The sequence below is a fragment of the Chiloscyllium plagiosum genome, chromosome 28, assembly GCF_004010195.1.
Source record: "Chiloscyllium plagiosum isolate BGI_BamShark_2017 chromosome 28, ASM401019v2, whole genome shotgun sequence".
NCBI lineage: Eukaryota > Metazoa > Chordata > Chondrichthyes > Orectolobiformes > Hemiscylliidae > Chiloscyllium > Chiloscyllium plagiosum.
The window spans coordinates 12,189,604-12,214,700 of record NC_057737.1 but is presented as its reverse complement, the minus strand read 5'-3'; the positions used below and the strand labels follow the sequence as shown (position 1 = coordinate 12,214,700).

General features: G+C 39.3%; 1 protein-coding gene across 4 annotated transcripts in view; it reads right to left on the bottom strand.

Annotated features, from left to right (window-relative positions):
• Positions 1-25,097, bottom strand: part of LOC122563957 (lissencephaly-1 homolog) — an 87,928-nt gene that overhangs the window by 8,950 nt on the left and 53,881 nt on the right. For all 4 annotated transcript variants that reach the window (XM_043718305.1, XM_043718304.1, XM_043718306.1 and 1 more), the window contains 7 exons: positions 25,006-25,080; positions 20,971-21,177; positions 17,107-17,275; positions 14,870-14,972; positions 12,965-13,193; positions 3,262-3,363; positions 1,299-1,455 (listed from right to left, as the gene is read on the bottom strand). In XM_043718305.1, the coding sequence (XP_043574240.1) occupies positions 1,299-1,455; positions 3,262-3,363; positions 12,965-13,193; positions 14,870-14,972; positions 17,107-17,275; positions 20,971-21,177; positions 25,006-25,080 (1,042 nt within the window). The remainder of the gene's footprint in view (positions 1-1,298; positions 1,456-3,261; positions 3,364-12,964; positions 13,194-14,869; positions 14,973-17,106; positions 17,276-20,970; positions 21,178-25,005; positions 25,081-25,097) is intronic.

Here is a 25,097-nt window from a genome sequence, read left to right as displayed (position 1 = left end):
CTCGAACAAGTGACTTCTCATCATACTTCAAGAATTCTGTACAACTGATGAAGGAGCAGCGCTTCCAATTAAACCTGTTGGACTATAACCTGGTGTTGTGAGATTTTTTAACTTCGTACACCCCAGTCCAACACCGGCATTTCCAAATCATCTGTACAACCATTATTCAGTAAACGAGATTTCAGAGTAGAGGTTTTTTTTAGCTTGCCGCCCACAGCATTCTTCTATTTTACAATACAATGCATGATCAGATCCATTCTGTGATGATATGGCCTTCGGGAGGGATTTGTTCCATCCTGTTTCTCTTGAAGAGCAGTGTTATCAACCTGGTGCCCGGTAACTGGTCCATGGGATGTCGAGCAAATAGCTTTGGGTTTTTAAAAATTAGACAAAAGCAGCATGAATGAGTGAATTTAGGCTCTCAGTGCCTGGGTTTTTGTTTTGCTTTCAGTTGTTGAACTTGGGGTTTTGGGAGTTGAAGTGACTAGATTCAGCTGTCTCTCTGCTGTTGAACAAAGCTTTAATCCCACTCTGCTGCTAAATTCATTCTTTCAGCTTTTCCTTTCTCCGGGACAAGAGGAGATAGCAAAGAGGGGGAAATCTTTGGCTGAATTTGCCTTTGCCAAGTGCGTATTTATGGGATGCTGCTGCTGGGAACAGTTGATGGGTTGTAGTTCAATAAGATATTGTGTTATTCGGTATTTTAAAGAGTTAAAGTTAGATCAATTGTTTTTGTATTCTTAAACGACAGTTAAAATAAAGTGTGTATTGCTTAAGGTCTAGAAATGCGACCAATCGATTTGCCTTTGGAACAACGAGCCTTAGGCTTACCTGTAATTAAGATAAAAGTTGGGTCTAGGCTGTATGCTTAATTTATTTTGAGGGTGTTTGGTCTGGTCCATAACAATTCTCCTGGATATTTCCAGATCCAGAAGTGCCCCATACATAGATACTGCACACTATTTACTGTTTTTAACACTAAGATAAGGGCTGTGGTTACAAGATCATTATGAGTGAAAGTATGAATGAAGAAATATCACAAAAACTGAGTTAACCTGAATTGTTGGCAAGATATTTTCCACAGGACAAATACATTGAAGTGTTAAGTTCATGGATGCATTTGCTTAGAAGCTTTTATGCTAAGAAAGCCAAAAGGAGAGCATCACGTCGAACAACACATTTGTATATTGTCAATTGTGTAGACCCTTTATAAATTTTTTATTTAAGATAAAAGTTATTTTACGTACTAGTTAAGAACATTTCTCTTCCTGTTAATGACAAATTATAGGAATACATACCAAGAGAGGTAACAAAGTGTTCATGTGCATTCAGGGTCTTCATGCACCGTTTGTTCTTGTAGTCCCACACTCTAATGGTTTTGTCATCAGCACAGCTCACAATAAACTTGCCTCCAGGATGAAAGAGGGTACCACGTACCCAGTTATCATGGCCAACCTAAATTTAATTGAATACATCATGAGATGGTACACCACTTGGAAGACAACGAAAACTTTATTTGGACTATTTTCATTAAAAATACATAAATATTGTCGAGTATATAATAAATTTTTCTACTGTTTTGCAAATACATAAATTTTTTTTTCTAGGATAGTATGGGCAATTGACTTTCATCATCAGAATCAAAACAGCACATCAAGCACATTTTACAACTTTGAAAATTAATCTTGCTCCTGAAGGTTTCATTCCATTTCAAAGTTTAATCTCAAAGGAGTAACTGCTCAAACTGAGCAAAACCACCACATTTCCTTCCTTATCTCAAGTTCTGCTTCGAACTTTTTAAGTATTCTATTTAAAAAGCTGCAGACCATATATTATAAACCTCAATAACAAAAACAGAAAATCCAGTTAAAATACTATGTTTAAATGAAGTTTTTTTGATGCTCAGTGTGACATTAAGGCAGCTACTTAACGTTTAAATTTCCACGAAAAGGATTACAAGCCCTGAAAGCACAAAATCATTACATCTGCAGCATGGACATGGTATTCACAACAAACATGTCACATTCAACAGATCCACATATTTTAGCAACAAACACAACAGACTGGACAAACTCCGGTCTGGCAGCATGTGTGGTGAGTGAAACACAGTTGATGCTTTGAGTCCAGTATGACTATGTTAGAACCTTCTTCAGATTCACTGACTTGAAATGTTAATTGTTTCACTCTCCACAGATGTGGCCAGACCTCAGTTTCTCCAGCATTTTTCTTTGCTTCAGATGTTCAGCATCCACAGTATTTTGCTTTTATTACAGAATTTAGAATAGTGGTATGGAATCCCAACAAAACGATTTGCTAACTTCTTAATTTGTTCAGAAGATGGGAGCATCACTGGCTTGGTTAGCATTTATTGTCCATCTCTGGTGACTGTAGACAAGGTGGTGCCTTTGTAAACTACTGCAGTTAATGAAGTGGCTTCAGGGTTTATAACCAGTTCAGCGAAGGCACGATGATATAGTTCCAAGTCACTTGGAGGGGCATTTGCAGGTGGTGGTCCTCCTACACATCTGCCACTCTTGCCCTTAGAGATGGTAAAGGGTGCAGATTTGGAAGGTGTTTCTAACTCTCTTCTCTCCCTCCAACAGGAATCTAAACTTCAGTTTCTTAACTGAAAAGTTACTTGAACTTTGAGATTCCAAGGTTCAATATTAGCAGTTAGTTCTCAAATAATTCACACTATACTCTTGGAAGGCTGATGTTGATATTAGTGGCAGAATGAATCAAAAATACAATTGCAACATTTTGAGAAGGCCTCAAACAATTAATAGAGCATTCTTTGACCATCATGATCAAGGGAAATGGCATAGATTCAATTTACTGGCAGCAAGAGAAGTAACAAATTCAGAACTTGGCAATTCACTTTTCTTAAAATTAGTTACTCCTTTACATGTCAACCATATGCTGTTAATCAGGATGATTGCTGGTGGGCCATTTTAACATGGGAGCAAGAACACAAAAAAAGGAAGAAAGGAAGGTAAGTTCACTGGACAACGAATTCTAAGCATTTCAAGAAATCAGTAGAAAGCAAATTACAACTGACTGCTCCATTAGCTAGCTCAGCAACATTATGTTTAAATGATCACTCATTTTATTTCAACTGGGACCAATTCTCGCTCTTTGCAGTCCATATGCCTCAGCACATTGGCTAACTTTGCCACTGAGGAAGGAATTGATCAAGACTGCTTAAATTGTGTAAACCATTTACAATTTCAATACATACGTCAACTTGGAACAAGCACTCACCAGTGTCATAAGGCACATTCCAATGCTAATATCCCACATCTTAATCGTCTTATCTCTGGACCCTGACAGCAGGAAAGGTCCAGGTTTGCCACTCTTTTTAGTCTGAAAGGAACAGAAATTGAAGGGGCTAAAACTGTACATTAAGAGCAAAGAAGATATAATTTTCTACAATTTCAATACTTCACAGATTTCTGAATAGAATAAAACATTTCTGGCTTTTACATTACAAGTAAAAGAATGCAACTTACTTCAATTCTGGAACACTAAAATTTAAAACAATTTATGGTGGCATTTCAGTCACTACTGAATGCAAACTGCACGACCTTTGGAGGATGAGACTTTAAAACTGTGGTTCCACCCACCTGCTTTTGAGTACACAAATGTTTCCATGGCACTATTTCAAAAGACAGAATGGGTTTTATTCCCAGGATTCTGGTCAATAGTTATCCTTAAAATTGACATCATAAAATCCTGACAGTCACATGGCTGAATGTGGGAATCTAGTGTTACTGTCGCATTTCTTATTTATTACACTTCAACAATACCTTTGACTGCAAAGTACTTTTAGACGCTAAATGGTTGTTAAAAGTACTATGTAAAAGAACTATTCTTTCCTTATCCAGTTCTATGCCCATGACATGAACATAACTGATTGTATGTTTTGATTTTGCCTTCCTCATTAAAAAATATTTCAAAGCTTGGTCTAACAACAGGATCTTAAAGGGGACCAAAGGAATTCAATGAGCAGCTTTCGAGGAGGGAACCTATTGTGGATGAATGTCTGCCTCTGATAATGTGGTATACAACAGCATCTGTAATCAAGAGTGGGAAGGGATGCCACATGGCATTAGAGATAGGATCATGGTCTTCGACATCTTTCCATATGAATAGACATGATGAGACATGAGTTACACAGAAACTTAATTAGGGTGCTCGAGGACAGGCATGGGTAAGTAATAATCTTTGGTGGAGTCGAAACTAGAATATGTAGGCTGGCCACCGAGCATTGAAGAAATAAAGTCTGGAGGAACAAAAGGAATAGGAACTTCAGCTGTGACATGGTATGTTTGTGATAAAAACAAATGGTAGAAATACCCAGCAAGTCGAGCAGCATCTTGACTAGTTTAGGGTCATCAACCAAGGTTCTTCTTCCACAAAAGCTGACTGGTGTACATCTAGCATTTCCTCTTTCAGGTCTCCACTATCTATATATTCAAGTTGCTGGGAGTCCACTGTGATGAACAGGATATTAGATTGGAAAAGTTGGGAGGGGTTTGCTTCAACCTCAGACAGTGGCCTAGGAGCTGGATGCAGTTGTTGGCATAAGTCAAAAGACGATGACAAACTCTATTGTCTCCACAGCATTTAGGTAGATAAAGTCACAATTCATCCAGTGCCACTATGAGGCAAACAATGTGACAGCACAGAAGCACTGGAGGGCTCAGAAGTGGTGGATAAAGGTGGTTCAGGAGTAATTGGTATTTCCGCCAAAAAAAATCCATTAAAAGAAAACTATATAAATCATATGCATTTACATACCAAGTTGTAACTGAATATTGCTAATAAGAGACATGAGGTTGAAGTTTTTCATATTGTACTTATGAGGACTGAAAGAAATTGTGACTAAGAGCTGCTCCTTTGGGGTATTTTAAGTGTTGAGAGGTGATTTCCTCAAATTCCAGGAGCTACTACCATTTTATATGCTGTTCAATTGTTGTGGACCTTTGGGGAAAAGAAGATCAAAACAATAGTTTAAAAAAGGAGTAAGAGATACAAAGGCAGTGGCCACATAGTGAGAGAAAGAAACTTACAATGCTGTCTGATACAGCAGTGAATCTACACAGTTACTGCCTTTGTTGTTGCGAGTTCAAACATCTCTGGACATCAGAGTGAGTCTAGGAAAGATTAACAGCGAAATTCACAGTTGACTTTGGAGGAATCTGTGTTGGAGAGCTCACAGCACTAGACCATTTAAGTGTAACCTTGCTGCAAATCTACAATACTGAGTAGAATGGGTTCTTTGTTGCTGCCAGAGGAAATGGAGGAGGCTGGTACAAATTACAACATTTAAAATGCATCTGGATGGGTCTATGAATAGGAAAGGTTGAGGGATATGGGCCAAGTGCTGGCAAATAGGGCTAGATTAGGTTAGGATAGCTGGTTGGCATTGACGAGTTGGACCCAAGGGTCTGTTTCCACGCTGTACAGCTCTGTGACTCTGACTGAAGTACATGTTAAAAATTGTATAAGGTCTGTATAATTAGTTGTCCAGATCTCAATCATCTAACAGGGCAGCAATTAAATAATTGCAACCTTGGTGATAGAGTGCTCAACGGATTGTATTATGACAAATTGAAAATCATTGAGGGCTATGAGAAAGAGATACTCGAGATTGTGGCTTCATACAATACTTTCATGTTCATGCTAAAGATGAACAGGATGGCTGCCTCCCAATAGGCCTCTTGCCCACTCAGTCACCTCATGCAGCCTAATCAGCTAAAAATCAAGCTAATGTTCAAACACAGTCCCAGAAAGATCTTCAAAACAAGCAGCTATTATCAGTCATGGCTTGTCCCAAGTAGTCTTGTTTTTTTTTTAAAAAAAGGTTCAAGTGAACTCTCAATAGTTTATTTTAAAGTAATCACACTCGGTAAGTCTAAAAACTTAATTCTTTTTCTCCAGCTCTTCTGACCAAAATCTCAAGCATCTTCCTAACACTACAGATACGGTGGGCGGCACGGTGGCACAGTGATTAGCACTGTTGCCTCACAGCGCCAGAGACCCGGGTTCAATTCCCGCCTCAGGCGACTGACTGTGTGGAGTTTGCACGTTCTCCCAGTGTCTGCGTGGGTTTCCTCCGGGTCCTCCGGTTTCCTCCCACAATCCAAAAAAAAAAATGTGCAGGTTAGGCAAATTGGCCATGCTAAATTGCCCGTAGTGTTAGATGAAGGGGTAAATATAGGGGAATGGGTCTGGGTGGGTTACGCTTCAGCGGGTCGGTGTGGACTTGTTGGGCCAAAGGGCCTGTTTCCACACTGTAAGTAATCTAATCTAAATACAGTAAACTGATGATTTAGGATTAAAGCATGCTTTAAGATCAACTAGGGTTACAGTAAGAAACCTAAGATATGAAACATTTGAGAGCGAGCAAGTTAGTTAAGAACAGTGCTTTTATACTCCTTGTACAACGACCAAAGTTCTCAGTCTTCTATTACAGGAAATCATTTACATGATGTTTGGGCAATGTCACGCACCAGAGTACTACTTCGGACAGATTCGGAAATGGTGGACCACAACCCAGACATGATTCTGGGATTGGAGCCTCAAGGCAACAATAGCAGAGTATTACCAGTTGCAAGACCTCTTGAAATCTTTTTTTTAAATTAACAAGTGGGCATGACCTAAGTTAGCAATTTTTGAGCCTAACTCCCATGGAAAAAGTCAGGACTTCAAAAATGTCTGCGGTTCGAACACTCCAAAGATGTGCAGGTCAGGTGAACTGGCCATGCTAAATTGTCCATAGTGTTAGCTGCATTAGTCAGAGGGAAATGGGTCTGGGTGGGTTACTCTGAGAGTCGGTATGGACTGGTTAGGCCTAAGGGCCTGTTTCCATACTGTAGGGAATCTCATTTGGCTTTTCATCTCAGTCCCACCCTCTTCACTAGCAAATAATTAGTAGATTATCATTTTGGAATTTAGGTTCTAAAGTGGAAAAATGATCAAGTTTGATTTATATTTCCATATTATACGTGGTAGGACAACACAGATGGAATCAAGTTCATTGCAGAAAAGCAGTGGACAGGTTCAGAGGGGAAAAAAAAAGGACATTGTTCATTCATCACTCCTCCAAAAACAGAAGGGGGGGGCAAGTGGAGGAGCAATGCAGTGAGTGGCAGACAAGAAAACTCCAGAAACCAAAAACTCCGGGAAGGAGAGGATTCAGAAAATCCATGCTTGCTCTGAAAGTGTTTCGAAGTTAAGATGGTTTCAAAAACCAACTGCAGACATGCCAACTGAATAAGGAGCTTTAAAGTGGAGACTAAGTGAATCTTACAAAATACTCAAACCTCAGAAGGCGAAGGCTAAAAAGGTGGAATTGTCATTTGATGTTTGATTCAAGATAGTTTCAAACAATAGTTGAGAGTGTGGTGCTAGAAAAACACAGCAAGTCAGGCAGCATCAGAGGAGGAGAATCAACGTTTCAGGCATACGATCTTTATTCCGGAAGAGCTTATGCCCGAAACGTCGATTCTCCTGCTCCTCTGATGCTGCCTGACCTGCTGTGCTTTTCTAGCATCTCTCACTCTAATCTGATCTGGAGCATCTGCAATCCTCATTTTCTACTAGTTTCAAATAATACTTGTAGATTGTAGTGTGTGCTTTTTGTTTTCCTTTTGTGATTGAAGTGGATTGGCAGCCTCTTGTGGCTATGTAACTATGGTGGTCAGCCACTGAACAAATAGCATTCTACAAATATATTAGGTTATTCAAAGCAGAAAGGCTGATGAATTATCCTGGTAAAAACCTTTATATTTGACAACAAGATGCAACTTGTCAAGCGTTGTTACATTAAGTCTAATGGCATAGAGGGCAAATTTTCATTAGTTCTACTTGATTGAGGGCATTTCAACAATGAACCCCACAGGGAAGTGTACACCTATTGACAACAATTCCGCATTTCAACATTATTCTACTCGTGCAGAATTGAAGAGGTGCTGCTGATTGCACAGTTAAAATAGCTGTGCAAAAATCCTGATTGAAGTAAAAATCTACATTTCCTGAAACCTCAGATGACAAAACTGAGTTCAACGAAACAAAGGAAGGCTCTTCAGAAAAAGCACTTATCTGAACCAAAGAACGTCAGCCTCACATGTCAATGTATAGAACTAGCAAACATTTGAACCAACCTCAAACCATTGCTCCCAGTTAAATTTTACAAAAACCTCAGTTTTGCACTCAGATAAGGGGTGGGCAATTAGTTTACCTTTCTAGTAGATTTGTATTGATAATTAACTACCTGGATGACATGTTTTTTAGATTAGATTACATTACAGTGTGGAAACAGGCCCTTCGGCCCAACACGTCCACACCGACCCACCGAAGCACAACCCACCCATACCCCTACATTTACCCCGTACCTAACACTACAGGCAATTTAGCATGGCCAATTCACCTAACCTGCACATCTTTGGACTGTGGGAGGAAACCGGAGCACCAGGAGGAAACCCACGCAGACACGAGGAGAACGTGCAAACTCCACACAGTCAGTCGCCTGAGGTGGGAATTGAACCCGGGTCTCAGGCGCTGTGAGGCAGCAGTGCTAACTGCTGCGCCACCGTGCCGCCCACATTAAACTGATCAATGGATGTGATGGTGTAATTCTCAATAACTCTCAAACAATGACATTTTGAAGTTGTACCTTTCAAAAACTTGATTGATAGCTTTGAAATTACTGAAGGGAAAAGCTCATCATCGCACCAATCAGGTCCTTAACATTTTTAAGGCACCATGAGTTTATTGATACCTGTTTGGTGGTGCAACTCGAGAAGAATGAAGTATTTGTTCACATTGGAACCAAAGACAAAGGAAGGGAAAAGGGTTGAGATTCTGAAGGGAGATTAGAGAGAGTTAGGCAGGAATTTAAAAAGGAGTTCCTCGGGAGTAGTAATATCTGGATTACTCCTGGTGCTAGTGAGGGCAGGAATAGTGGGATTGAGCAGATGACTGCATGGCTGAGGAACTGGTGTATGGGATAAGGATTCACATTTTTGGATCATTGGAATATCTTTTGGGGTAGAAGTGACCTGTACAAGAAGAACGGATTGCACCTAAATTGGAAGGGGACTAATATACTGGCAGGGAGATTTGCTCGAGCGGCTCAAGAGGAATTAAACTAGTAAGGTGGGTGGGTGGGACCCAGGAGATAGTGAGGAAAGAGATCAATCCGAGACTGGTACAGTTGAGAACAGAAGCAAGTCAAACAAACAGTCAGGGCAGGCAGGGACAAGGTAGGACTGAAATTAAACTGCATTTATTTCAATGCAGGGGGCCTAATGGGGAAGGCAGAGGAACTCAGGGCATGGTTAGGAACATGGGACTGGGATATCATCGCAATTACAGAAATATGGCTCAGGGATGGACAGGACTGGCAGCTTAATGTTCCAGGATACAAATGCTACAGGGAAGACAGATAAGGAGACAAGAGAGGAGGGGGAGCGGCATTTTTGATATGGGATAGCATTAAAGTTGTACTGAGGGAGGATATTCCCGGAAATACATCCAGGGAAGTTATTTGGGTGGAACTGAGAACTGAAAAATGTCCATATTACAGAGGACGAAGTGCTGGATGTCTTGAAACGCATTAAGGTGGATAAATCCCCAGGTGTACCTGAGAACTGTGTGGGAAGCAAGTGATTGCTGGGCCCCTTGCTGGGATATTTTTATTATCGATATTCACACTTGAGGTGCCAGAAGGCTGGAGGTTGGCTAACATGGTGCCACTGTTTAAGAAGGGTGGTAAGGACAAGCCAGGGAACTATAGATCAGTGAGCCTGACGTCTGCGGTGGGCAGGTTGTTGGAGGAGTCTTGAGGGACAGGATGTACATGTATTTGGAAAGGCAAGGACTGATTAGGGATAGTCAACATGGCTTTGTGCATGGGAAATCATGTCTCACAAACTTGATTGAATATTTTGAAGAACAAAGAGGATTGATGATGGCAAGAGTGGGAGATGTGATCTATATGGACTTCAGTCAGGCATTGGACAAGATCCCCATGGGAGACTGGTTAGCAAGGTTAGATCTCACGGAATAAAGGGAGAACTAGCCAAATGGGTACAGAACTGGCTCAAAGGTAGAAGACAGAGGGTGGTGGTGGAGGTTTGTTTTTCAGACTGGAGGCCTGTGACCAGTGGAGTGCCACAAAGATCAGTGCTGGGTCCACTACTTTTTGTCATTTACATAAATGATTTGGATGTGAGCATTAGAGGTAGAGTTAGTACGTTTGCGTATGACACCAAAATTGGAGGTGTATTGGACAGCGAAGGTTACCTCGGATTACAACAGGATGTTGATCAGATGAGCAATTGGGCTGAGAAGTGGCAGATGGAGTTTAATTCAGATAAATGCGAGATGCTGCATTTTGGGAAAGCAAATCTTAGCAGGACTTATACACTTAATGGCAAGGTCACAGGGAGTGTTGCTGAACAGAGACCTTGGAGTACATGTGCATAGCTCCTTCAAAGTGGAGTCGCAGGTGGATAGGATCGTGAAGGCGGCATTTGGTATGCTTTCCTTTATTGGTCAGAGTATTGAGTACAGGAGTTGGGAGATCATGTTGTGGCTGTTCAGGACAATGATTAGGCCACTGTTGGAATATTGTGTGCAATTCTTGTCTTCTTCCCATTGGAAAGATGTTGCGAAACCTGAAAGGGTTCAGAAAAGATTTACAAGGATGTTGCCAGGGTTGGAGGATTTGAGCTATAGAGAGAGGCTGAACAGGATGGGGCTGTTTTCCCTGGAGCTGAGGGGTGACCTTATAGAGGTTTACAAAATTATGAGGAGCATGGATAGGATAAATAAACACTGCCTTTTCCCTGGGTTGGGGGAGTCCAGAACGAGAGGGCATAGATTTAGAATGCGAGGGGAAGATATAAAAGGGATCCGAAGGGCAACCCTTTTCACGCAGAGGGTGGTACGTGTATGCAATGAGCTGCCAGAGGAGGCTGGTACAATTGCAACATTTAAAAGGCATTTGCATGTCTATATGAACAGGAAGGGTTTGAGGTGGGACTAGATTGGGTTGGGATAACAAGTCGGCATGGATGGGTTTGACCGAAGGGTCTATTTCCAAGCCGTACATCTCTATGAATCTATGATCATTTGGGTTTAAGCGGATTATAGCTCAAGGTCCACCAGCCATAATTTTAATACAAATCAAATTGTTTTGCCTACAGTAAGATTCTGTTTGAGTGGATTAATTTGACATGTGACCAGTGGATTTTATAGCAGAATGTACATAAAAGACAGTCGACTTTTCACAATGGCATTTGTATGAAGCTCAAAAAGCCAACTAGAGAACATTCAAACAGGCTTTTAGTTGGTCATCTACCACTGGTGGTTGGCTTCCAAACAGAATTGGAGCTACTTTGCTGATTTGCAATTTAAAGTGCTTTGTAAAAGATCAAAGAACCATTATGATAAGTCGCTTTTGAAGTGATATGCACATCTTCAATACTAATTAACAAAATAGTGAAATGCAGTGATTAGAATTTTAATTTTGACAAAGTCTCTCTTCTAGCCAAGCTTTGGGGATATATTCCCACTCAAAGCAATATTTTAGCCACAAATGTATTTCAAGCTAATTGATGCAAGCTTCAAAGCCAACAGAGTTCTCTTGCACACCAAGTCATGCAGCACATTTAAAAAGAGATTTTACTCTTACTCAGTGACCAGAGATGGAAAATCACTTGCCTTAGGAGTTGATCTATCACCCGGCTGAAACTACTTTCACTTTGAAGCTCAATTTCTTAGCTAAGGTACTTAAAAATCTGCAAGTTTGGTAGCCAATTGCAAAATGACTGAAAAATGTATGCTCTTTTTCATTCAACCAATAAAAACCTTGATCAGGAAAGCGGGTTCGTTAATAGAACACGGCCAACCTCACACCCACTTAGGAGTTCTACTAATAGCCGAAGTCAAAGATTCATTGCTTAAAAAGCAATGCTGTGCATACAAAGGCCTCTCATTCAGCTTAGCATCCTCACTTCACTAACAAAATTTAACCGTAAAAGTTAGCACATCCAAAAGTGAAATAAATGAAAACATACAACTTTTGTCTCTTTAAAAACATTAGATTGGATTTTTCTTTCCAGAAAAAGCCAAAAGAAAGCTGGTCAGTGAGACAGCTGTGGTTCAAGTCATTTAGAAAGCTTTTAGGAAGGTGGCTGTATTGGTGCATCTTGTTCCAAGCTCAATTAAAGCTACAGATTACTCCATAGTCAGAGGTCACTTGCTGCCAATCATATATGACAAAGTGATCGTAACATTGCCCTCAAACGAAAATGGGTGCAGGCCCTTGTGTAACTGATTACATCATTGCAAAAAATATCTGATGCACTAAAAGAAGAAAACAGAAGAAACTCAATCATTAAGCCTTTTAAACTTTAGAAACAAGAACTTCATCAACTCCATACTGTTCCATTAAAAACTGCCCTTTAATACAGATCAATCCCACAATGAAATCTCTTGACTGCAAATGCAATCAATTTACTTATTTCAATCTCAGAATTAATTTGGGAATTCTCAATCCAATTTGCAGAAGACAAACACAAAGATATACTTGTGATCGGTCAGACACCAGGCTTTATGACAGTATGGAGCAAATGGAATTTGAAATATTATAGTATGTCAGAATTCAAATAAGTTTTGATCTATTTCGACCTTGCACGTCACTTGGTCAAACTGTACTGAAGTCACCAGATGTGTTGCCAGCCACTACCTTTTTACCAGAATTTGAGAGATTCTGGGCCACGCAACACTTCACATTTCCTCACAATGCAATGTAGATTATTCAAGAATTGATGCTAAGCTATCAAAAACTTAATGCAAACAATTTTCTTTCCAATGAGGATGACTTGGATGTTTTGGATCTGAATCGTGGCTTCAGATTTTAACCAAACCATTCCAACTCTAGGGATCTTACCTCAGATCCAGTTGCTTCCAAAATGGTTGGGTAGGAACTTTCTGGTGCCCAGGAAATACATTCTACAACATGTTCATGCTCTCGAAGTTCAGCCTTGCATTCTTTTGTAGCTACTACCCATACACGGACAGTCTGATCATTGGAACAGCTGGCCAGCAGAGTACCATCCTGGTTGGGTCGGACCATGCGCACCCATTCTCTATGTCCCGTGAAAGTCTTCACACAATAACTGTGAGCAAGAAGTTACAGGTATGACTATCTAAGAATTATAGCAAGAGAAATCCATCAGCTCTTTGTTTCTGCTTATATGTTTAGGTATATTCTTCAACATATGCATGCTGATGTTTATTCTTCAGGGATTTCATCAAATGCCCTGATTAAGCCAAGGAGGTAAGTAATAGATAATTTCAAGTCTTTGACATTTATGTTTCATGTTCAGCAAGTTGTCAATCGAATGAGCCCCCAACGTATTCTATCCAAATTCTTGAAACTTTAGCCACAGCACTGTAAATAACAAATCAAATTTGTGGTTTATAAGAAAGCACCCAAACGGAATCTACTTTGTCAAAGGTTGCAACTTGACACCTAACTTCGTCCCCTTTGAAATAAAAACTTATAGCTTCCATGTATCTGGAACTAATTGAGGGGGAGCAGCAGAGCTCTCAATATCCTACAAGACATCTTGTGAATATCTAAGTCATTGGAAGTTCAAATAATAAAAGTAATATTTTGTGCAGCACCAGAGCCAGGAAATCCAAGTCACCAATAGGGATTTTAAAATTCACTAAATTGCATTGATATAATCAGCATTCTAATCCTTAAAAGATGCAAAAGTCTGTACCTCAACCACACCCTTCAGCAAAGCATTCAGTGCTTACACACTTTTCCTCTAACCCATCTTCTCACTGCTGTAGTTTTATCTTGACAACCTCCCGTCACTAACTCTACATCAGGAAACATTTACTCCAAGAAAATATTTTTGAATTTTAAATCTCTCCCTGCCCTTTATTGCTTGGCAACGTAGAAGAAAATTCCTGAAGCTCTTGGTCTTAGCTACAGTCCCATTCCAGACATCAACCTTGACAATGAACATATTTTAACTATATAACACTAATTACTGACAGTACACGGTACCCATTAATACAGAGACAAAATCAAGTTACTTAAATTACCTACAAATATTAAAAGCTTTCAATGCCTTTATTTACCTGCACTTTGAGGTACTGGTATCACTTTTTTTTGCAAAGTGCAGCCAAAATGATTTGTGTCTTCATTAAAAAGATAGCATTAAAGTTAGTCAAGTGACTAACTCGAACAATGAACATTAATTTCCCTAAAAAAAACTGAATCAAACAGTACAACCAGTACCTAAAAACAACCTAATATTCCACACAAATTCACTGAGCACTGTTTAAAGTATGAAGTGGATTTAGCTGTCAACATATTAAAAAAGCTCATATACCACTGAATGAACCTATTTCAGTATGCAAACTAAGGAATAACTGCAAAGTCAGTCATGAATTTTGACAGAAAATATTGCGTTGCTTGGAATTCAAGACAGACAGTTTCAACAGATAATCAAGTGATTAGAGTATGGTGTGAAGATTAGCTTCATTCATGTAACAAAGTTTAATGAACAGAAAATTGCTACACAAATATTTACAATGACAATTTACATTCGTCTAGCAACTTTACTCCATCGTAATATTGCAAAGTTCTTTCCAGGACAAACACGCAAGCCCTCTGAGCACATTTCAGAAGAAATACTAACTTAATGAGAAATTGCACACCTGACAAATTCTACACAGTCTTCAATTAGCAGATTATCTAAAACTGTGCCTAAAATATAATGTTTCTAAATTTAAAGTTGAAATTAATGTGAAGGTACACTCTTTGGATACTCACCCTGTTTGCACCTCCCACATTTTCATGGTTTTATCCCTTGAAGCAGACACTATATGATCTCCATTAGGCATGATAGCTACTGATGAAATATTATGATCATGGCCTGAAAGCAAATAGATTTAAGAGTAGGATCAAAAAACCCAAAATGCAACAATCATGTAACAATACAGACAGAATCTGAGGGAAAAAATTTTTTGAATTGGATTCATTATTAACCCTGGTAAATGATGCCCACATTTAACATTTTTGTTGTTCTCTTGCGTAGTTCCATTACTTCTAACTACCGTGCACAAAGTATTGAACTTATAAAATGCATCGAGAAACTAGAGCACTCTCTACTTAGATTCCTTGCATTCAGAGTATTCTTAGCACTACCGTGCCCAGGAGAATAAATTTTTCAAGTAATTTTTGAAAAATCTTCACTGTCTTAGAAATTTCAGATATATCCCAAAATACTTTAGCTATACTTTTTACACTTTAATAAACACATTCGAAGTCACCATGGTCCTCTATAACGTTAGCCCTCAAACTCCTATGCTCCAGTGAAAAAGGTTCCTTGCCTATCCAATCCAACCTATTTTCATAACCTAAACGCTCCATTCCTGGAAGCATTCTGGTCAATCTTTTCTGAACCCTCACCAATTTAACAGCAGGGTGACCGGAACTGCACATAGTACTCCAGAAGAGGCGTGACCAATGTCCTACACAGCCTCAACATGAAGTCCCAACTCAGACTCAATGTCTGAACAATGAAGTGCACCAAACATCTCCTTCATCACTCCGTCTCCATGTGACGCAAATTTCAAAGAATTATGTACCTGAATCTATGTCTGTGTTCTATAACACTACACAGGGCCCTGCCATTAACTAAGCGCTGTCTTTCTTTGTTTCACAAAAATGCAATACTTAATTTTTATCCAAATTACACACCAGCCACTCCTCAGCTCAATAATCCAATTGATCAAGATCAGTTTGTAATCTTAGATAACCTTTTTCCACTATGCCACCAACTTTGGTATCATCCACAAACATGTTAACTATGCCTCCTATATTCTCATCCAAATTTATATAAATGTGAGAGACTTCTTGTGAGAGACTAGAATATAGGGACTCATTCAAGAATAAGAGATTTTGCTTTTTAGTTTGATAAGAAATCATTTTGAGTGTATGTAGTCTTCAGGGTGAAGATAGATTTTTTCATAGTCAAGGGGAGTTAAGGGTTTCAGAAGCAGACATTAGAGTTGAGACCACACAGAAATCAGGCTAACTGATTAGAGCTGGGACAAGGAGTGCATTTTCAGATTAACCATCTGCAACTAGTGGAGTGCCACAGGATTACAGATAGGGACAATTATTTGCAGAGGGCGAGGGCGATCAGGAAGGGGAGCAGGAGCTTGTTTGTGTAGATATCAATAAAATATCAATGACATGGATGAGGAAAGCACTAGGGCCAAGCTTGTGGATGACAAAATAGGCAGGAAAGCAAGTGGTGAGGATGTCTCGAAGAGCTTGCATAGGAGAGATATTAAATGTGTGCGCAAAAACCAGTGAGACGGAGATTGCGTATTTTGGGATGATGAACAGAACAGCTGAAAATTATTTAAATGGAGAAAGATAGCAGAAAGCTACAACACAGAGGGATTGGGGAGTCCTCACGTATTAATTACAAAAAGCTACTGCAGGTACTTGGATAACCACAGAGGGCAAATGGAATACTGGCCTTTATTGAGAAGGAAATGGAGTACAAAAATAGAGAAAAGTCTTGCTGAAACTGTATACTAAGACGACTATCTTAACGAGAGAGGGGGTAGTCTTGCAGAAAAGAAATATAGTTCAGGACATGACACCAGAACTACTTTCTCACACAGTGACTTGTGCCATTTCAAAGTGTTAAACAACAGTAAATGAATATTACAATAAATCATGTCAATGCAAATGCAGCTTCAAGCAGTAACCTCATACAGGTTACTTGAGTTGACCTTCACCTTAAAATATGATAACTGTTTCAAATATTGCCAAAAGCACTGCAACACATGAAACATATTCCTTGGTCTTCAAATTATTATTTTTGACAGTGATGAGTGAAATTCACTATTATACTTATGAAGTCGATTTCCAATCGAAATGCAATTTACTTGAGAAAATTATTTTTTATCTACTAGATAAAAAGGACATTTCTGCTGTTAGGACTGCCACTTGCAACCCCCCCACATCCTAATAAGGAAACTGACACTTACCATGCATGGTCCGAATGCATTCAAAACTCTGGAAATCCCAAAGCTTGATGGTCATATCAGCAGAGCAGGATGCCAGCAGCTTGCCATTCTGATCAAAGGAGATATCTTGTACAGAGTCTGTGTGACCTTTCAGGGTACGCTCAAAATCTCCAGTCTCATAGTCCCAAACCTATCAGGGGAATACAAAATTGGTGTCAACAAATTGCAGAGTTATTTGCTGATATAGCATTCTCTCATTTCCACTCAGCAGGATAATCCACGAGCTTTCTGAATAATTGATTCTCTTGCGCACTGTTCCATGATATAAACCATACCACTGAGAAAGTAATAACTGAAGTGTTATCAGAAATTGTTATGCTGGGATCCAAATGATAGCAAATCAGCTTTTTCAATTATATGAAATGGCCTTGCAGGCAATTATTCTTTTGAATATAATTTATATCAAAGACTAATGATATGCAAATAGAAAGTGGTAATTAGAATAATCAGTGGCCAATTTAACCAATTTCAGAACTATCTGCTAGATCCAGTTCTAAATTCTGGCAGTTATTTTATTGGAAATGGTACCCGTTACGTGTAGTTTAAGGAATAAAAGTATCTCCTTACATCAAATTCAATTTTGAAAATTTCCATTCGTAAATGATAGCACTTACATGATAAATAATAAAAGAACAAGTTAAAACCATAACACTGAAGAACAAATGAACCCAGCCATGTTAAACCCAGAAGTCTTAGTTTTTTTACATTCTAACGCAAGCATTTTTATGCAAATTATTTAATTATTCCTTCACAGTTGCAGTTTCATGGACATTCCTTATTGCATACCAGTACGATGTTTGTCAGTTCTACACACTGGAAGCAAAGAAACAAGATGTCACCACACAATTTAGATATCTACAAAATTAGGAGGGCTTTGTTGGAAATCTGAAAGCGATCCTAAAATTTGGTGGACAAGGGCACCATTTGGTGATACAAACTTACATGGCTCCAAAGGTTCATTTTGTGATGAGCATCCACTCCACTAAGTTGGTTGCCAACTCCAGCTCTGAAGTTTGTACAAATGAATACTTAAAGGAATGACGGAGTTCTCAGACCAAAAGGTTTCTGGCAGCTGATAGACTAACAGCTGCCCAGCAAGGCCCAGGATCCGCACTCCAGATTTTAGGATCTTTCAAAGTAGGAGAGCACAGAAAGTCTAGCAAAGAGTTAAATTGGTAAAATCTGAATGAACAATACCAGGATACCTCAAGTTACGTGCAAGGATTTACAATTAATCTTAATAATTCTGTGAATCCCTTCTGTTGAATTGCAGCCTAAAAGGTCCTTACATCTGAAAAATTAAGTCATTCAGAGACACCATGCCACAGCACCCGCTGACATTTACAGACCACACTAAACTGAATTGCCATGCTAGTTGTTATCTTGGGACACATTTATTACAGTCCTAATAAAATACACCATGATAAAGAGACAATTCTGAACCAATGTGCCAGCCATATTCAAGAACATTCTTCATCTTGGAAACATTTTGATTGAAATGGGTAGCTAATTTATCCAACTGCACAAGCTATAAAATGGACTAGCTTCCATCTGTGTCATTTCTTCTTAACAAATAAGATACTAGGTGAATGTGATCTACGGAGGTTGTTAAGTGGTTTAAATTAATTTCATTCTTTTACTCTTACTTCATTTCACATTATAAATGATTAAGGGGAGGTGTATGTCAGTGGGGAACCTACCTATTGTACTCTATGCTACTCTCTCCCCAGCCCCACCCTCCTCTCGCTTATCTCTCCATGCTTCAGGCTCTCTGCCTTTATTCCTGATGAAGGGCTTTTGCCCGAAACGTCGATTTTGCCTGTCCTCGGATGCTGCCTGAATTGCTGTGCTCTTCCAGCACCACTAATCCAGAATCTGGTTTCCAGCATCTGCAGTCATTGTTTTTACCTCGTATGTCAGTGGGACAGAGACATTATCTGTCAGCCTCAAAAGACACCAATTCTCTCCTTTGAAAAAAGTACCAAAACAGAGCAATAAGAAGATAATTTTATGCTACAATTTGGAACTGTACAATTAGAAAGACTTCAAATGCATTTATTACTTTCTAAATAGATGTCATTCAACAAACAAACCGTATGGTGATCTCCTAAAGATGACTCCATTAAGAATTCCAATCTCAATAATCAAAATTGTAAGTAAAACATATGGAGATGTCAAACCACCACAACCTGGCAGAAGACTTGCCTTCCTAGAAGGATTTGTTTCCGTTACACCAGCAGAAGAACGCAAACACGGTGACAGCAATGTCCATTTCACCTTTTGGTCTTCCGAGAAAGTAAGTAACACTGCACACAATAGTCTAGTAGCTGTGTGGCAGCATACACTTGGGCAGAAAATAAACTCACTGAGCAAATGTTCAGAAAAGTAAAAGCAATTTGAACTGAAGCCAAAGTGCAAGATGCCACATCAACCTACAAATATTCGACTAACATCAGAATGCTATTTAGAAAATTCATTGTAAGATCAGAACCTACCATTGACAAAACCTGGGTCCAAAAGCTTTTTATGCTACTTTGGATATGAGAGGACAATAATAAATAATAGCTCGTTTACAAAGTACCAATTAACACCTTATGGAGTGATCAATATAAAATTGACCAGAGAAAAATAATCATACAATGTTAAACTTCAAAACCTTCACAGCTAAAAATTAAATTTCAGGAGGAGCAGACAACTGGGAGCAATAAGGGAGTTAACAAACTCCTTCACATGACACCAAATAACAAGACTGACTAGGTGCAGTGGTCAATTAGACTGTCGGCTTACAATTCATGCATTAGGGTTCTGGTAAAGCAGTGGTATTAGTACCCCTATCTCTGGGCCAGGACATTTGGGTTAATGCATTTGAGAATATGGTCAAGAACATCGCTAATTTATGCATTCATTTCAAGCATGAAAGTGTTCAAAATTTTAGACAATTGTACAGTTTATCTGGTTTGTCTTCTGCTAACATGGGCTGGCTGTGTTCACAGGAGCTGCTAACTACAAAGTCCATGAAGCACTTTCATTGCCATGTTTCGGGATAAATAAAAATTTTACCACTTTTAGTACACAAAAAGTATTTACAGTTCTCAAATGAGAAAAGTTAAAATTTCCCAAAAGGCATATGTCCATTGATCATCAACTGGAAATTTTCAACTTGGGGGATGAGAGGAACTTTAACTGTAAACAGTTAATATAAGTTATTTTCTTCAAAGCACAAGGGAGCCAAGGGAAAAACTTAATTCACTTAAAAGTCATTTGAATTTTAACTAACCGCTCCAAAGTCAAACTACCCAGGGTATTCTTACCACTGGCCGAGTCTGTTTCAGGGAGGTGACTCATCACAAATGTTGTCTAACTTAAATCACTTAGAAAAGTTAACTCACTTCCTCTTTTGTTAGAATTGTTTAATTTAAACAAGATAATTATGCCTTCCCTACACTTCTGTAAAATAAAGACTTTGTCAACAGTATTTATCCAAAGTCAAGGCTTCACAGCAAGACTAATGAGGCTATGTACAATGAAAGAAATACAAATGCCAAACCTCCTCCCTTAAAAAGCAGATTGGACAAGAGATGCTGTATTGAATTTAAAAATTGCACTGCAGTGTAGTATTTTCTCAAACATGTCCCATTTTCCATTCAAAGCCAGCCAGCTATTGGTGTATCATGGGTGTGGCTAGTTAGGCAATGGATCCAAGTCCATGATTTGGAAACAGGCTTTACCTGGATGTAGAATAAGGCAGAGATAGTGTACTTGCCCTGTGGATAAGCTTACTTTGTTTAGCTGTTTAAAAAAATATTTTATTAAAAGATTATTTACCTTTATTGTGGCATCTTCAGAGGCTGATACCATAACACTGAAGACTGGATGGAAAATAACCCGTGTGACTGGACTTCTATGTCCACTCAGAGAGTATCTCTCTGGAGGACGAGGGATCCATTCTTTCGGATCACGTTTTTGACCCAGAGGGCCGGCTGAAGTGAACTCTTCTTTTGCCTCATTAAGTTTGGATTCTAATTCCATAACCTGTCAAACAGAATTAAATAAAACTTTTAAGGATTTTGTTTTTCAAATTCAGTAAATGCAAGTCAAATGAAGAGACTTTGGGGTGCATGTTCATTGTTCCTTGAAAGTGAGGTTGCAGGCAGACGTGGTGGTGGTGTTGTTTGCTATGCTAGACTTCACTGGTCAGTGTACTAAATAGAGGAATGGGGATGTCATGTTGTAGCTGGACAGGATATTGGGTTATGCCACTTTTGGAATACTATGCTCAATTCTGGTCTCCTTGACGTAGGAAAAATGCTGTGAAACTTGAAAGGGTTCAGAAGAGATATACAAGGATGTTGCCAGAGTGGGAGCTATATGGAGAGGCTGAATAGGCTGGGGCTATTTTCCCTGGATCGTTGGACGCTGAGGGTTACCGTTGTGGAGGTTTATAAAATCATGAGGGGCACGGATAGGGTAAATAGATACGGTATTTTCTTCAGGGTGGGGAGTCCAAAACTAGAGGTCATAGGTTTAAGGTGAGAGGGGAAAAGATTTAAAAAGGATCCCAAGGGGCAATTTTCAGAAAGATGATGATGATGATGATGCATGTGTGCAATGAGCTGCCAGAGATGGTGGAAGAAGCTGGAACCATTACAATATTTAAAAGGCACCTGGACAGATATATATAGGAAGGGTTGAGAGGATATAGGCAAAAAGCTGGCAAATGGGACTAGATTTATTTAGGATATCTGGTCGTCATGGACGATTTGGGACTAAAGGTCTGTTTCCATATTGTACAACTCTTTGACTAAGTCCATTGGGGTCATACATATATGCATAATCAGAAGCATAAATAGGCCATTCCGTTCCTCAAGCACACACTCCTTTTGAATATGATCTTCAACTATCCAAAAAGCACCAATTCTGAGATTACCAATAATATATCTAGTTGTCATAAAAATATTCCAAGATTTTACTTCCACTATCTTTTCAGCAAGACAGTTCCAAAGAGTCACAACAACTCATCTTTTTGAAACAAGCCATTCTTTTTAAAAACATTAATCCAGAGTTCAGTGCTCTCCTACTTAAGGACATCCTCGCGACTGGCACCTTGCCAGTACCCCTCAGGATCTTAGATATTTTAATCAAGTCATTCTTGACTCTTGTGAACTCCAATGGATAATAGCTTACCTTAGAGTCATAGAGATGTACGGCATGGAAACAGACCCCTCGGTCCAACCCGTACATGCCAGCCAGATATCCCAACCCAATCTGGTCCCACCTGCCAGCGCCCGGCCCATATCCCTCCAAACCCTTCCTATTCATATGCCCATCCATACAGTCATTTAGATTAAAATTGTCAATATTGAGTTCCCAGCACCATTATGATGGAATACTATGCATTACACCTTACCAACCACGAAACTACACATTTATGCCAACACTCTGCTTCTCATTAGCTAGCACGTCTTCTATCCATGCCTCAGTGTTACCCCTCTACATGAGCCTTACGTCTCAATAATCTTTAATGTCATTATCAAATGCTTCTGGAAATCTAAGTACAGTACATCGACAATTCACCTCTTATTAACAGCACGTGTTATTTTCCCAAAAAACTCCAACAAGATTAGATTAGTGTGCAAGCAGGCCCTTCAGCCCAACAAGTCCACACCGACCCACCGAAGCGCAACCCACCCATACCCCTACATTTACACCTTCACCTGACACTACGGGCAATTTAGCATGGCCAATTCACCTGACCTGCACATCTTTGGACTGTGGGAAGAAACTGGAGCACCCGGAGGAAACCCACACAGACACGGGGAGAATGTGCAAACTCTACACAGTCAGTCGCCTGAGGTGGGGATTGAACCTGGGTCTCTGGCGCAGTGAGGCAACAGTGCTAACCACTGTGCCACCGTGGTTAAACATGATTTCATTTTCACAAAACCATGCTGACTCTGCCTGATGACTTCAAAAGAAGTCAAGAACTTGGTAATAGCTTTTTTGATAATCATGATTTGGAGGTGGTGTTGGACTGAGGAGCACAAAGTTAAAAATCACTACACCAGATGATGGCCCAACAGGTTTATTTAGAAGCACTAGCTTTTGGAGTGCTGCTCCTTCATCAGCTGGTTGACAAGCTAGTGTTTTTAACTCAACCTGTTGGACCATAACCTGAGGGTTTGATTTTTAACTTTTTGATAATAGTTTCTAATATTTTCACCAGGAGATATTTTAAGCTAACTGGACTACAGTTTGTTTTCTGTTTCCCTCTTCTTTTCAAGGAAAGAATTATATATGCTACCTTCAATTGAATAGGACCAATATTCAAATATTGGGAATTTTGGATAAGTAAAACCAAAGCATCTACTAACTCACCTGCCACTAACTTTGAGACTAAGATGAAATCTAAGAGGCATCAGACCCATGAAACCTGCAAAAACATTTGGGAGAAAAGAGATGACAGTCCAAGGGACAGCCACGTCCTGCAAGAGCAGTGGGAAATAATTTTCATTTGTCAAGTTTAACAGCTGAAAATTTGAAAGGCATTTTGCAAACACGTGGAAACAAATGCTTAAAATGCAAGTATTTAAATGTCAGTACTGAACATGGGTAAATACCTGAACGATGGGCTATGGGACAGATTACATGCAAATAAAACGTTTTAGCTGTGAAATAAACCAGAGTCTCTTTTTGTAGTAGTTTTAAAAGGAAGAATTTCCTTGAAGTTGCAAAATATTTAATACTTCGGCATTTACAAGCTTAAATTTTTTTTATGGGAAGGACGAAACAGAGTTGCCCATCTTATTCGCAAAAGCAAAAAAGCCTAACAGAAATATTAATCCACTGCATGAGGAAGAGCTTCCTTGCAAGTGAAGCATAATTTTGGCAACAAACTAAGACTTAGGCTTAGCTTTTTTAAAAGAATATTCCTACATCTTCTAAACCAGAAGGACAGTAGATGGTGCATGAGAAACCCTAACCTGCAAGTTCACCTCCAGGCCACACACCATCCTTAGATGTCCAGCACTGTTCCTGCACTGCTCCTGGGTCAAAATCCTTAAATTCCCTCCCAAACTGCATTGTAGTCTACCTACACCAAAGCAGTCTAAGAAAGCATCTCACCACCACCTTCTCACAGGCAACTTGGAATTGGGAACAAATGCTGGCCCAGCCAGTGACACCCACATCCCATGACTGAAAAAAAAATTCCAAGCTGCTTCATAGTCACAGAAAATAGAATTCAAGCAAAGTTGGTCTCTATGTATTGTTCATCCTCCAAATGAAACCAAACACCACACTTACCCAAGTATTTGCTTTATTTCTGAATTTTAAAAAGTGCCTCATCTACAAAGCAGACAGGTCAACTAAGCCAACTGCAGGCAGTTAGGAGCCCTTGAATAAATTTCTTGCGACATAGATAATTCATAGCCTTTGATTTTTAAAGTAAATTCCACATTGCTATGTAGAAATGAAAACTTTCAGTGAAGAAAGTACATGGAATCAAAAATCTCATCAAGGAAGCCTTCAATTAATTAGATGCCATTTTTCAAACAGTAAAATTTCATTTGTTTTTATGAATGTTTACAATTTCCCAGAAGGTAACAGACATTTGGAACTCAATGCCAGAGGTAGCAATGAAAGTTGTATTAATCTCCAAAAACAAACTAAGATTTGGTCCTCCTTTGCTTCCTTGAGTGTTAGCGAACACTTAGGAACTTTGAATTGCCATTTTTCTTTATAGCATCCACGAGTTGGGACAACAGTACAGATGAGACGTTGAGGCCAGCAAAATGAGACAAATACACATGAACCTAATAGTGATTTCTACTGACAACTGACCAATAAATTGCATGAAGTTACCTTCTTTTGTAATCTTATCACAGAGGTCCATTTCTTCTCCAGCAGTCCAGCATATTTCTTATCTAATTCTTCATTCTAGAGGAAAAAAAGTA